Source organism: Varroa destructor, unplaced genomic scaffold, assembly GCF_002443255.2.
Source record: "Varroa destructor unplaced genomic scaffold, Vdes_3.0 BEIS01000002.1, whole genome shotgun sequence".
NCBI lineage: Eukaryota > Metazoa > Arthropoda > Arachnida > Mesostigmata > Varroidae > Varroa > Varroa destructor.
The window spans coordinates 36,625,391-36,639,250 of NW_019211455.1; the positions used below are offsets into that span (position 1 = coordinate 36,625,391).

Here is a 13,860-nt window from a genome sequence, read left to right on the forward strand (position 1 = left end):
AGTCTGTTAAATGAATTACGGCCTAACGATAATTTAGGTAACTATGGAAGACAGCATGATCTTGGGAGCTCTGGAAACACTCAATGAAGAAGCTCCGGAAGATGGCTGCCATATTCGTGAACTGGGATCAGTTGCTACCAGTCTATCACCTATCCTATCCGACGAGGAGTCTGTTCCGTCACCGTCCGAGTCAGCGAGCTCAGACCCTTGTCCAACACCTCTTTGTCCCCAACAGGTACCGGCAAGCGCTCGACTGCACGTACCTTCGGGCGATGATGGCTCCAATGCAGAACTCGACTTTGTCTATATACACAAGACCGGCAATAGTCGATACAGGTACTTCCCATTTACTAAGCCAAATATTAATCGTACAAAAAATTACTGACAATACATATTTATGAATGGGATCGTTAAAGAGATGGGCCGTGAGGGCTTGCAGCTTTCATAACATGGTGATCCCTTTTCCGTGATTCGGCGTCAGCTTGAATTCCCTATCAACGTCCGTGCCCGACATAGAGTGGGGCACCGGCGGTGGGGGAAATACTGGAAGTGCCTTCTCGACTTCTGGCGGTGGTGCTAGCAGCGGCCTCGCCCCAACGCCAGCGCAGGGGATCGCAGCTCCTGCTGCCCACGGCCTCAGTATCCCAACACAGAACGCCACTCTCGTTTCGGCGCCACCCAGTATCGCGTCGAGTCCATCGGTAAGGAAGTATTATTAATTATGTTTCTAATAACCGTTTAAATACAGATTAATACTGTCATCAGAATAAGTGGAAGCAATACCACAGAGCTATCATTAGACCCATTAAATATTACACTTTTTGATATGGCTATTTGCTACTCTTTTCTAACTCTGCACATATCTTTTTTTCATTTTGCAAATGTCTAGAATGTTTCTGCAATAGTAAAAACTCTCATCGTATTCCGATAGTAATTTACGAAAACGGCTGCTTTCAAGCTGGCAGCAATCATCGTTATTGTATAACACGTAACAAGTATAAGTTTGTTTGTTCTGTTTGATATGCTGATTGTTTACAATAACAAGTGCACATCTGCCTAGCGTCGTCCTTACAAACCTTCGACAAAAAATGACTGGCTACATATGATAAGGGTTTCCATGTAAAAAGGTGTGAGTCTATACTTTGTGGGTTCGGAATATATATACTTTTTTTTTTTCTAAATGTCCTTGATTTGGAAATTCTACCAAAATACAGCGGACAATTTTAAAATTAAAGAACCCTAAAATTTGCTAATACTGCTAACCAACGCAATTTTAATACTGCCACCACCGCTGAAAGTACGAAGATGGTATTGAAACTTTAATTAAAGGCAATTCAAAATAAACCATAGTAGCTTTAGTATACATAAATAGTTCTGTGGAAGGTTATGCGACTGGTGGAATCAAATGAAATTAAAGCAATATATATATACGCAGTTTCAAAGAGACTTAGGTTTGCTTTTCTTTTCCGAGATACAACATAGCTTGAAGACCTCAGTCACAAATAAAAATTAATGAATGTGATTATGACCAATTATATGACTAACATCAGTTTAATGTACCCTTTTCTAAAAGTTGGCTTGGCGAATAAATCCTATTTCGCTCGTATTGAAATCTTGCACTTCTCTTCACGATTTTTTGTATTAAGGTTCCTTCAATCTTCAGGATGGCGTATGTAACACGCGAAAGCTATTCCTCTATGTAGATTTATGTATTGCTTTTAAGAAAGTTGGAAGCGCATGGATAGTAAGGAACACTAAATAATATTTAAGAGCCAAACAAGAGCATTCTTTACAAAAATCACCTCAATGCAACCTAGTTGCTCACAAAAACGCTTCTTTTGAAAACGTATACCTAAGAAATCCGAAAATTGTTCTCACAAATAATATAATTTCGCTTCTCTAAGTAAATTTGTCTTTTGAGTAGACGAAAATAGACGAATAGACATTCTCGACTACCGCCCTTGTTTCAGTCTTGTCAGACTTTAAGCAAATCTTTAACGCAGAAAAATGCCATTATTGCATTAACTCGCGTAACTCATAAAAACAGAACAATAAATGTTTGTTACTGCCTTACATACCGTGTAGTAACAAGGTTTTCAACTTTTAATGTTGGCTCGGCTAACTATATTGGCGGGAGCTCCATATTTGCCAATTTAGATCGAATCAATGATCACGAATCTCATAAAAAAAAGGCCATAAAATTTATTTTCAAACAGGCTCGAATTAGGTTCGAACTGAAAGTCTAATTCAACGCTTGGCCCAACATAAGAGATTCCGATACCCACCTCTGTTTTTGGCGTTTTTTGGATCTACATTTTTACACAAAATGGAAGAAAAGACTTTAGTAACCGCTAGGTATTCCACAATTAGCTAGCGTTTATTCATTCCCTGGCCTAAATTATTTCGCAGATCTTTGACATATCATTTGCAATCATTACCGTTTTCTGGGCACTCTGCACCTGGATTACTTTCAGTGCTAAAGGAATCTCTCTTAGATACGTCAATCCAGTTGTCTCTGGTTGTCGACGACATAGAGGACTATTAAAATCATACCTTTTATTTGCATATGCTTTTCTTTCAAATCAACTCGTTGGCAAGAACACGAGTCTCCAACCAACTTATGACTACAAAATTGCCCAAAATGTACCCCGCGGTGGAAATGTTTGTTATTGGTTTCTAACTGCCCTTTGAAGGGTGACTCATTCTCTCTATTGGTAAATCCAACATATCAAAATACTGATTAGAGCATAACCATTCTAAAACCTTATAGGACATCTTAATACACGTTTAAAGAAGCATTCGTCTTAATTCCCTTGCTGTTCATCAGAGGAGTTCATGGGTCACCATGAATATCAAAACATCTAATTCGTTAATTTTAGAGTTTGTAGCTGTGCGGTTTTTTAGCTGGTATGGGTATCATAATCTTGGATGAACTGATTTTATCGAGCCTGGCAGTACTTCCTCAAGTTTAGCAGCCTAAAATTTTCTTAGGGCTTGTGGTATAGTGTAATCTAAGCCAACATATTTTCGTCTTAGTCTGGCCAACCGTTAGTCCCTGCACGAGGAAGTTCTCCAGGACTTGGTCAAGACCCCCGTGCCTTAAGAAACAAGCTTCTGGATTCTGTCACAGGCTCACCAAAAACTCCACGACGCAACCGCGACTCCGGTAAGTCTTACTTAACTATGACCGGACTATCCAGTCACGGTAGTAATTCTGTAATGATAGCTTAACTAAAATTTTTCTTTTCCTTTTATAATCCCATGTTCGATAAACTTAAAAAAATAAAAATGGAAATCTTTTATACTATGCAGTCATCTACGTTACTCGACTTGTGGAAAATCTTATTGTCCTTCGACAATTATTACCATCGCGACCTTTAGTATGCTAAGAAATTATGAGAAGTTATGAGCATCTCTATGCTTACACAGTAAGTCTATAATTTATGACACCGATGTACACGAACCACATGCGGAGTCACTTTTGGTGCTTCGTATGTGTTTCGTGCGCTTTTATAGGCATATATATAGGCGGACAGGCGTTATACTGCCATTCCACATCAGCAGTGCCATATAAGAAATGGCAAATAAATGATAGTAACCAAGGAATTAAGCAGGCCGCACAACAAATGCGCAAACAAATATTGTGTGATTGCTTTGATTCTTTATCAGTGCCCTTATATTGTATAAATAAGACACTAGCTTTACCCAGTTTATGGTTTAGTAAACCAGTGACTATCAAAAATAATACGCTATTTGTTTTGCTAATGATTATTTCAGCTATCAAACCACCTTCTTCTCTAACAATCGTCGAAGGAATTCCCACTGAAGACGAGAAGAAGCCTCTACTCAGCGAAATGTCAGTTACGGCAAAGCCTTGAATACTATCTGGTAGGAAATATGAAATGGTCTGAATTCGAATACGACTCTGGACGCTTCGGTTTGCCAGCAAGACTAGCAAAAAAATTGATTCTTCTATCCTGTGAAATTTAAAAAAACATCTTCGAAATTTGAATAAACTGTCATTAAATCAGTTATATGTACCCTGCTAAGCATCTTATTCCTTGGAGGATATAGACGCTTAGCACAAACGTACTTTTTAACGTATGGCTGGGTATAAACTCTGGGCTAGTTACTGGTCATAGATGTGGGCAAGAGCTTCATATTACTATAATGTATGTGTCGTGCGTCGGCATTACAGGGAACCGGTAGATTTGCCCCCTAGGGGTGTTCAGCCACAATCGGCTGAATCTAGAAGGCAACACTTCGGACGCCAGTTCTCAATCAAAGAGGATGACGTAGATCGCTCCAGGTAAACTGCAGGATCGATGATTCTTAATACTTAGAGCTTTATTGGGATTCTCCGACTTCTTGTTTCTTTTTCGTACACGAAACCCTACTTACTATCATTAATTGGCCTGCTCTCCTCGATTTCAACTCGTCTGTTTCCCGTCTATAACTACCTTAATTCGGCCTATATCACTAGTTTGCAGGTACCTTTTCGCACCCAATAATTAACATTTGATCATTCATCGTATAACAAGCAAACACTTATGTATGAGTCTACATATTCGGCATGCTGCGAGCTAACGCTATCGAGCTTACATGTGAGCAAATCTAACACACTTTACGTATGGATAGAGCAGTACATAGAATAAGTCACCTCAGCTGTCTCAGACTTGACAAGGGGGTTCCGCGCAATAATCACTTCAGCAGCAGCAGCACAGATTACTCGACGTCACTAACTGTGTGATTTAACATCCTTATCATCCCGCCTTGCTATACACCATATATATATATAATAAAAACCAACTGGTCCACCCGCTGTGACCTGCTCTGTTGCGTTTAAAAGCTTCTTTTGTTTGTTCGCAGCTGCGGGCTTTTTTGATGATGATTTATCTTTTATTAGTTAGGTAAATATGTTGAAGTTCATCTCAGCTTCTCCTAATCTCAAACAAAAGAATCGTCAAAATCAGCGTTAAACTACTTTTTTTTATTTTGTTTTACACTGAATCTGAAGTAAATACGTAAGGATCTGCCTATGGTGCATTACTTCTTACTATGCCTTTTCCAGTGGTCGACCACAAAACGCCTCCGTTACGCGCTCCAAATCGCTAGCGTCAGATGCACGCCAAGAATACGAGGAGCTCAGCTTTTCGCAGAAACGATTGCAGAGGGAGGGCGGTTCTTTTGAGTCTGCTGTCGTAGCAATAACAGCAGGCGACGCGGGCTCGTCCGCTTCGCATTTTTCAGGACACTCTGCGCAATCTGCTCGACGGTCATGCGCGATTTTAAGGCTTCACCAGCAGAGCGGCCTCACCGATGACCCCAGGTTCAAAGAGAATGAAAGAAATCTGCAGGAAGAGCGAAAAACAAAATCAACGAGCGCGTCAACTGAGACAGTCATTTGAGTGACTGACCCTCAGCTTACCTTTTCTTCCTCAAGTTGAAGTCATCAACCTACCCGAAGGAAAAATGCATTCCATACGCTGCAGTTACGCTTGTTAAGTTCCAGGCAACAATACAATGTTCACAATAGTGACTGTCTATCTCGCTGCAAAGGCAGCCCGCGCTCTTTAGATGCCTTACGTTCTCCGTTGAGATACCGACAAATATTGAGTAACATGAACGACTAATATGTCCGCAATGGAGTGGCTCTTGACCGAACGCTCTCACTACCCGGTGACATTTTTCTTTCTTGCACACTTTCTACCTTAGCTTAGCATATACAATAATACCATATATATATATATATATATATATATATATATATGGTATTATCGTCTTGACGTTTACCTTCCTGCTGTTTATTTGGATGGAGAGAAATATTTGTGAACTAAGCTAAACGTTCGCCGCCACTTTCAGGATTTTTTTTATTTAGATAGATGCTGTGGACTTATAGATCGTATCTGCACAGCTCAACAAGAGTGTGTTTTCAGGGTATACATATTCAAAAAGAAATTACCGCATACGTCTGAAATGACGGTTATTAGTTCGCGTATTTTTCTTATTCACTAGTCAAGTGTTTATCTGTTTTGTAACTAAGTTTGCCACATATATCATATATTATGAGCCACATATATCAATGGTTATAAACCATTGGTGTATATGGCTCATATCACTGACTCAAAAGCAATGTGTTTCTATTAATGGTAATCCACCTTATCTGCAGTATAAATTCGCAGTAGCGAGTCGATGTTCATATTAGTTCAACACATATTGAAGCAGAGACTCTGGAACACATATTGAAGCAGAGACTCTGGAACACATATTGAAGCAGAGACTCTGGAACGATATGAGCTCAATGAGCTAAATTAACTGATATCAGACTTAAATTGACTTAAAATTAAGTGACAGTAGTTCGAACAATAAAATTCTTCGTATATCATCATGCCTTCACCAGTCTGCAGCAATTTCGGTGGACGAGCGACAATGAAATGCCTGTATCATTTATATCCTGGACATTTATATCGTCTACTAAATAAGTGAAAAATTGCTCAGAGTTGGAAAAAAGGCTCAAGCAACAAGATACTTTTAGCAGTTGGTAACGTGGTTCTCTCCATTTTGACTTTTTCTATATAGTATCTTACATATATTATCTTTAAATGATTCATTTAGCTTCTGTAGAGTCTACCGCATGTTATTTATTGGTTGTTAAGCGCACAGAAACGTATTATATAATAATATGTTTGAACAAGATATACAAGCAATTTTTTCGCTTATACAGCAGATACCAGAAGACAATCGATTTATTTTAGTGGTGAGAAAACAAGGTGACTGAATAGGTCATAAGTTCGGTATTAGATATTCGGATTAGGCGTGTGTGTGATCATCCCGATTAGATTGGCTACCGCTTTCCTATCTCACTCTCCGGCTGTTATATATTTCTCCCCACCACTTTCGTTTTTACCATGAAGCGATAAGCCCACGTTACAGATAAATAACAATAATGTAAATATGAGCTAGAATTTTGCGACACGACGAAACGCCGTTTAAATTTCATTGCAACATTCTGGATGGTTGTTAGGACCCTCAATTCTGACTCCAACTTTTCTATAGTTGAAACCAAATTTGTTGTTCGTTTAAAATTTTTGTTCATTAAATTTCGCCACTAAAATGGTGGCCTGTCTCAGGATTAAATAATAAATAGTAACAAACGAAATAATGTACGGTGCCGTTGAAACCAACGAACTTGTTGCATTCATAGAACAAGGTTCAATAAGCAAGAATCGTATTTCGAATCAAATCACTTGACACGAATAAATTTTTTATGGTGCAAAGTAGCAGAGATGACATAAAAAATAGCAACTGTTTTTTTTAATTTTTAACGGTGTTTTTATCGATTTAATTATTGGGAAGCATCAAATCTGCCACGTAAACTTCCGGTGCACTTTGCTTGAAGAAAATCTATTTTACAAAAATACGAGAAGTTTTTTAGATGTTTTTCTACTTTGAAGTCTACTATAACCCAGTATAGTACTAGTAAATGTGCATATATATGTCACTCGACTATGATGCTCATTTTATGTCTACTTATCATAATCACCTTCGTTATCAATATTACCGCACTCACGTTAAAGTTCTACGAAGTTGCCTATTCCAAAAATAAAAAGAAGCGCCTGAGTAATCCAAAAACATGTTTCTACAAATTCCTCAAACACGAGGTATATCTAGTATACACAGTAGACGTTGCACATATTTTCATTCGATAATTCTAGACCGGCTATTATAGGTCCAACACAGGCACACTGGTGTCTTGTGGAGCCGGCGGAGGTGCTAATGAGAAGCCAATATGCCTTTTTTTCCGCCAGTTGTGATATTTGTTTAATGCTGCTTCAATCATCTCGGCCATATGCATCGTTAACTCCGAGTTTTGATAGTTTTGCTGAAGGTTCTCTTGAAATGGTATGAAACGACGATAGCGGAAGTTTTCAAGTGACGCTTTGGAATTCTCAAGCTTCTTTTCGAGTTCCCCGCTTGTAACTGGAAAACAATGCCACAGATGACGTAGCAGTTCCGAAAGTTCCATTTGTACGTGCACTAGCTCACGGGCCACTGCTTCAGGAACGGCGCCCTTAACCTTGACAGCACCCTTCTGACCGCCAGTAGTCTTCATGAGCAACCCACCTGGACTCAGATCTCCCAAAGCGGCCAAAGCAGCAGCGGACGGTAATAATGCTTGACGTGGTGCAGGTGACCATCGGGAAACGATTGCTGAGATCGTCGTTAGTGCACCTTCTGCTTCTGCCATAGGGACATGATCTACCGCATCTGCAATTGGCCCCGTTTGATACTTGTCGGCTCGCTCTACAAAATTAATGAAAATATTAGTGTTTATACCGACTGCCTGAATTTGGAAGTAACAAAACCTGTGTTATAATGAAATAGGATATACTCTAGCCTGCTTTAAAATATTCTTAACTTATCGACAATTAATCAGTTATACCAGATAATGTTATTTCAGTAAGGCAATTGTGCTATAAAATAGCGTAAAATACAGACATTATTGAAGATTGATAATGCTGTACTACATGGTACTTTTAAAATATATTAATAGGCTCCTGGTATTTTGATGCTGATTTGTTTTTAATATGTATTAGCTGATAACGTTCTTGTGTAAATAATTATCGACCCTCCTTTCCATATCTATAAAGCACAATTTTGTTAATTCACTTGACCGAGATACGACAGTTGCTCTTAAGGCACCACTAACACCCTGCCTTTTGAAACAAATACTTTTTATAAACGTAATCACTTCCTAGGTACTTTATCTATTATTCTTGTATGTTGTTAGTCTACATACTACACAAGTCGCCTTGAGATAAAGAAGAATATTTTTAGAATACGCCTTACAATAAACGTAGCCCTTAACAGTTCATTTAATATGAAGTACTTCTATCAATCTTGGTTATGTAATTTATAAATACGCAAAAAGCATGGCACAAAGCTAAACAGAAAAAATACTTTGTAAAAACGAATATATATAAACATAAGCGACATCGAAGGAAGGTGGCCTGAATTATTTACTAAATGGTTATTTGTCCAAAGTAAAATCATACTACGCGGAACATTAATCGCGGAAAGCATTACCTAAATCAAGCCTGACCCCTGCCAGTGGTGGGTTCTCTAAGTCGGGGTAGTCAACCTTGTCCATAATTCGAGCTTTCTTAGCGTCCGCAGCTGAGCCTTCCTGTATACCCGAAGACTTTACGACCATAAGGGAGTGGTGATTGAAACGGCGAATGAGTGCTTGGTTTGGTGTCAGTTTCGAGGTATCCATGGTGGCAGGTGTGGATACTAGGTCTGAGAAATCAGTATCAGCGTGTAATCGAAGATCGAACAATGGGTTAGCCAAGGTCTTGCTGACGGCAGTGCGCATCTCGCTTTCGTCTTGACGCGAACACTCAGCAAACAAGTCCTTACTTCCCAACGTGAGACGATCCCTATGAAAGTAGTGTGACTGGAAGAAAGCTGTCCAGAACTCAGACTCGCTCATTCGATGCGGGACATAGTCGAGGTATTTCGCCTCTACAGCTGGGTACGTCTTAAAGATGTTGTCAATGGTGTCTGTTGTAAGATTATATTTAAAGCCTGCCCCACCATCACTCGCTTCGGGTTTCACGTCTACGAGGAATGAACCGGTCACTCCAATTGGTTGCGGCGGCTCTTTTTTCGGCATGTACGTTTGCCAAAACTTTTCAGCCGGAATAATCTTTCCGACGACCAGATTTGTGTATAGCTCACATAGCTTAGGATCCTCTTGGAGAATCTTTTGCTTCTCTTCGAGATCATTCGATATCTTCTTTTTGAACTTAGGTAGCAGCTGCATGAGTAGATCCTTTACTTGATTACGGTCCGATATCTGCGCTTTTTGACCTTCGGGATTGATGAATCGAAACGTCGTCGATTCATTGTTGTTCAAAACCACCTGCAACTGCACTTTGGCCTTGCCCTCTGATGAGATCTTTTGCAGCTTAATATCGGCGTAATTGTGCGAGATGGCCAAAACCTGAAATACATCAAACAAAAACATACATACTCTATATTGGAGCTTCTTTCTAGCTTGTTTACCATTGACTTTAAGAGCCAAGCAAGTGACTCAATTCATTGCTTTAAATACGGGTAGTGTATATAGAAACACCTGGTAAAAATTGATTGCACATCTACTGCAGCTCAACAGCGGCACTTCTTTCATTGGCGTTGATATGAGTAAGATTTAGAGGTTGACGAAGTTCGTCCGTAGAGCACGCACCTCTTTGCCGTCGGGCATCCAAGCGACCCTGGATGCCATGATGTAAAGCGCGCCGTCGTTTTTTTTGTGGCGGACATTGTTCATGACCAAGAGAACATCCTCACCTTTGCCCATCTGAAAAATGGACGAAATAAAAACCTTGCAAAATACATTTTATCGAGGAGTAGCGTAACTTCAATAATATTAATCAAGTATCAAACGATAAAGGAATACATGAATATTGTCTTGAGCTTTTTTCTATAATACACTGAAACGCTAACCTAATAAGTAGGCCTTAAATACGCATATCTTCGCAGGCTTCGCCACTATCAGGGTACATACAAATCAAATCTAAGCATCTTAAAACAAATGTAAAATCACGTGTAGCACAAAATTTCAACCTGTACCAGTATTTCAAATTATTAGAAAATATTATGGAAACAATGATCAGCATAAATTTCTCGTTTAATCGTAGAATGTGCGCTATTTAAAGAAAAATATGAGCCATGAGGATAGCGAAATGTACCTACCCGTTGCTTATACTATATTGTGTCTCATTTGATTTACTATTTTTAGTGCAATTTAAATTTCAGCTCTCAAAATTCTTGCTATTATTAAGACCTTTACAACGTTGTCCAAATCGAAAACACAGCTGCGCAAATCCGCATGAACGAAAGCACTCATTTTGTGCTATCTAAACGCAACCAAATTTAAACCAAATGAACTCAATCTAAATAGTCAAAACCACTCGAATTTCAAACATGTTTAAAGGGCATTATTCAACAGCTGCTTGGTGATCTCTCCACCACTGAACAACTTATATCCATCCAAATCGCTGCAGAATTTTTTTTCCAATAAATTTGCTATAATAAATGCGATTTATTTTTCTGTTCGTGACCAGAATTCATTATCATGCCAAAACAAGTAATCCTTTAGTACCGTACCAATTATGAGAATACTAAATATTAGTACAATAATATATTGCATAATTATGGCTCAATAATTCATAATCAAAAGGGAATAAACTAAAATTATCCAAAGTAGTTATTTTAAACTAACAAATAAATAAAAATTAAAATGAATATATTATTTTTTCAGTGACATTTAAATTTTATAGACAAACTTTGACATGTTCCTGTTTTTAGGGCAACGCGAGAACCTCCATAAAATATGTAAACACTGTGCGAATGGAAAACCAGTAACAAAATACTACATAAAAACTTTCACTTCAAAACTATCCAGCTGGAGACACTAACGATTTGTACAACGCATTAATTGAATTAACCGCCAATGCAGTCCACTGGAATATTCACTTCGCTGTAGAAGCGTATGTACACATTTGCGCGGCTGATAGATTTCTAAATAAACTGAGAGTTTTGTCAGGAACGCTCAATCATCTAGAAGCGGCTCATGCATGGTGATTTAAAATCGACAGCTTTATCATTTGTTTTGGCGAATGAACGTATCTCGGATTGCAGAAAAGGATTTCTTTCCCACTTCGGGCGGTCTACTAGCTAGAAGAAAAACACTTCTTGGTCAGTGCGCCCACTTGAGTATGTTGTTAAATAATCGTACCTGCCATATCACGTTGTTACGATTGACGTGATAAAGCAAATTAATGTAGGTGTCATCTGAGCAGTATGCGATAACTGGTGTCTTTCATGCTTGTCCTTAGAGTAGCGATATACAGACAGGACCACGCATCAATATCCTGACAAAAGGATGTTGTTTAACTTATGAAAATCTACAATAAGTTCGTGCGCACCCTTTATTGAGAGAATCGTCGAACTGTTATATACCACATTGACCGCATGGTAGAAGTTCAGTTGCATGTTGAGAAATCAGAAACTTCGTAGATTTGATGTCTTTCCAACATGGATGTTGAATGTTGGTCGTAGAAGTTTATTTAACAACAATTCATGATAATTTGGAATAGGTATCTTGCATATATAATATTTACTTTTTGTAGAACACTAATAGTGTAAATAGATGTTTAACGATCTCTTCGGTTATAAGCCAAATGATGCAGTAGTCAGAAAAACCTGGCATGTATGCAACGATTTGAAATAATTATCGAGTCCTTTTATCATAGATAAACCGCGTTGATTAAAAATCTTGCCATTAGAGGTAAGCTAGCTACCTTTTTTAACAAAGTTATAATAATAGGGGTAAAATATTACTACAATTTATAAGAGCTGAAATTGGTCAGCATTACACAGGCAGCACTAACGATGCAAAAATATTGGTGCAGTGAGGTTTCTGTCTTAGTAAGAAAAAAGGCTGTCATTTTTTCGATACTGTTATTAAGTATTTCTTCAGATGGCTGGCTTCAAAGTGGAATTCGGACTCTGCCAGATTTACCGTAATATAAATAAAATAATAACCTCGGTTTACCAACAAGGCTTAATTATCATGTTCATCAGATGAACCCTTTCGTCTTAATTTTTTTCCATGACTCATTTTATTCCTTATGTTACACGCATCGGTACCATTGTTATAGCAGTACTTCAAGGATTTGCTTAAGTACGGGGCTCAAAAGCAATCTGAGAGCATGCAAAGAGAACTGATTTCATCGCATTGCCTATCGCGCGGATTTTTTCATTAAGGTTAAGGTTCGTCTATGTCCAGATTAGTACCTAAAACGCTCCTGCGTTTATACGGTTACTAAAGAAGCATATACCGCTGCAGCATCGTGCGACCAAAGCTTTCTCTTACAATCAAAACTAACTTCAGGCTTGTCGGTTAAATAAATGTTTTAAGTTCTACCATTGCCGATTACCTTATTAGGTTATTGATTAGCTATAAATATTTCCAGTTTTTGAGTTCAGCACTGATGTTAGGTTATGTATAGTTAGGTGGCCCCAACACGAAACGAACTGTGTCTAAGCTTAGTTTCGAGCTTAAACCACTGTACATCGCTTTACGTTTCGTTTTACTTAAAAATAAACGTTTCGAGTTTAATGCCCACTACTGCGGTTAAGCACTCCTTTAGATAGCTAGCTTACGGCACGAATAGAAGCGTGTCTACGCCTGATTCCAAACCAAGATCATTCTCTGTCAGTAAGTTTCGTAGGTCAGCACATCACAGGGACTAGAGTTAGAGATACCGCCTACAACTTAGCAGCAGACGATGCTAGGTTGTCTGCTAATAACCCTATAGGTGCTTTAGAAGGAGCGTTGATTCCCATGTACATGTGCATAAAGTTGGAAATTGAGTGCGCCCGGCTATCGCATGTTGAGAATGTTAGCAACAAAGAGCTTCATTAAGTATCTTCTCGTAGTAAGTAAGATTATTCTTTTAAACCAAATTAACACTTTGTAATTGTATATATTTCTCTTCGTTTTCGATAAAATAAATTTTAATAATGAGGGCGTATAATTTTGGCCCACTGATCTTATATAATATCTCTAGGTACTAATTAGCACTATCAAAAATAATTTATGACGAATGCCTTTTAACGAAGCTCCTGCTAGGAACTTCTATAACTGTTTTCTCTCTGTTAGAAAAAATGATAAAGTAATCAATTGCCTTTGCTTACCTTCTCGCGAAAGGGATAGCACATGAGAGTATATGTACACTATCATCGCGTATTAATTAAATATAAAAAATTGGGTTTTTTATACATTATATA

General features: G+C 38.4%; 3 protein-coding genes across 20 annotated transcripts in view; 2 read left to right on the top strand and 1 right to left on the bottom strand.

Moving 5' to 3' along the window:
• The window catches only part of Arms (Ankyrin repeat-rich membrane spanning), a 31,274-nt gene extending 23,956 nt beyond the window's left edge, over positions 1 to 7,318 (top strand). For 13 of the 14 annotated variants that reach the window (XM_086980053.1, XM_086980050.1, XM_022793204.2 and 10 more), the window contains 6 exons: positions 38 to 336; positions 482 to 701; positions 3,037 to 3,166; positions 3,778 to 3,856; positions 4,199 to 4,309; positions 5,072 to 7,318. In XM_086980053.1, the coding sequence (XP_086836179.1) occupies positions 38 to 336; positions 482 to 701; positions 3,037 to 3,166; positions 3,778 to 3,856; positions 4,199 to 4,309; positions 5,072 to 5,408 (1,176 nt within the window). In that variant the 3' untranslated portion in view covers positions 5,409 to 7,318. Of the gene's footprint in view, positions 1 to 37; positions 337 to 481; positions 702 to 3,036; positions 3,167 to 3,777; positions 3,889 to 4,198; positions 4,310 to 5,071 lie in introns of all 14 variants that reach the window. The other variant, XR_015321073.1, reaches the window with a different exon arrangement.
• Positions 6,617 to 13,355, bottom strand: Tfb1 (transcription factor B1). 4 transcript variants are annotated; one of them, XM_022793222.2, is made up of 4 exons: positions 13,234 to 13,355; positions 10,250 to 10,363; positions 9,088 to 10,006; positions 6,617 to 8,304 (listed from the first exon to the last, which is right to left on the bottom strand). In XM_022793222.2, exons 2-4 carry the CDS (start codon positions 10,361 to 10,363, stop codon positions 7,724 to 7,726), a joined length of 1,614 nt encoding a protein of 537 aa, XP_022648957.1. In that variant the 5' UTR covers positions 13,234 to 13,355; the 3' UTR covers positions 6,617 to 7,723. The 4 variants fall into 4 exon arrangements, with proteins under 4 accessions (XP_022648957.1, XP_022648955.1, XP_086836188.1 ...); XM_022793220.2 differs by lacking the exon at positions 13,234 to 13,355 and adding an exon at positions 11,485 to 11,684; XM_086980062.1 differs by lacking the exon at positions 13,234 to 13,355 and adding an exon at positions 11,352 to 11,469.
• A 12-nt stretch (positions 13,356 to 13,367) lies between these two features.
• mtSSB (mitochondrial single stranded DNA-binding protein) overlaps positions 13,368 to 13,860 on the top strand; it is a 4,196-nt gene continuing 3,703 nt past the window's right edge. Inside the window, exon 1 of one of the 2 annotated variants that reach the window (XM_022793241.2) lies at positions 13,368 to 13,508. In XM_022793241.2, coding sequence (XP_022648976.1) covers positions 13,461 to 13,508 — 48 coding nt within the window. In that variant the 5' untranslated portion in view covers positions 13,368 to 13,460. Of the gene's footprint in view, positions 13,513 to 13,860 lie in introns of both variants that reach the window. The other variant, XM_086980073.1, reaches the window with a different exon arrangement.

Bases quoted from the DNA above. Each gene is read 5' to 3' on its own strand.
- Tfb1 (XM_022793222.2), bottom strand. From the start codon at position 10,363: ATGGGCAAAGGTGAGGATGTTCTCTTGGTCATGAACAATGTCCGCCAC. The intron at 10,007-10,249 runs GTGCGTGCTCTA...GATGTATTTCAG, and splicing joins GGATGCCCGACGGCAAAGAG to GTTTTGGCCATCTCGCACAA. The intron at 8,305-9,087 runs GTAATGCTTTCC...TTAATTTTGTAG, and splicing joins AGGGGTCAGGCTTGATTTAG to AGCGAGCCGACAAGTATCAA.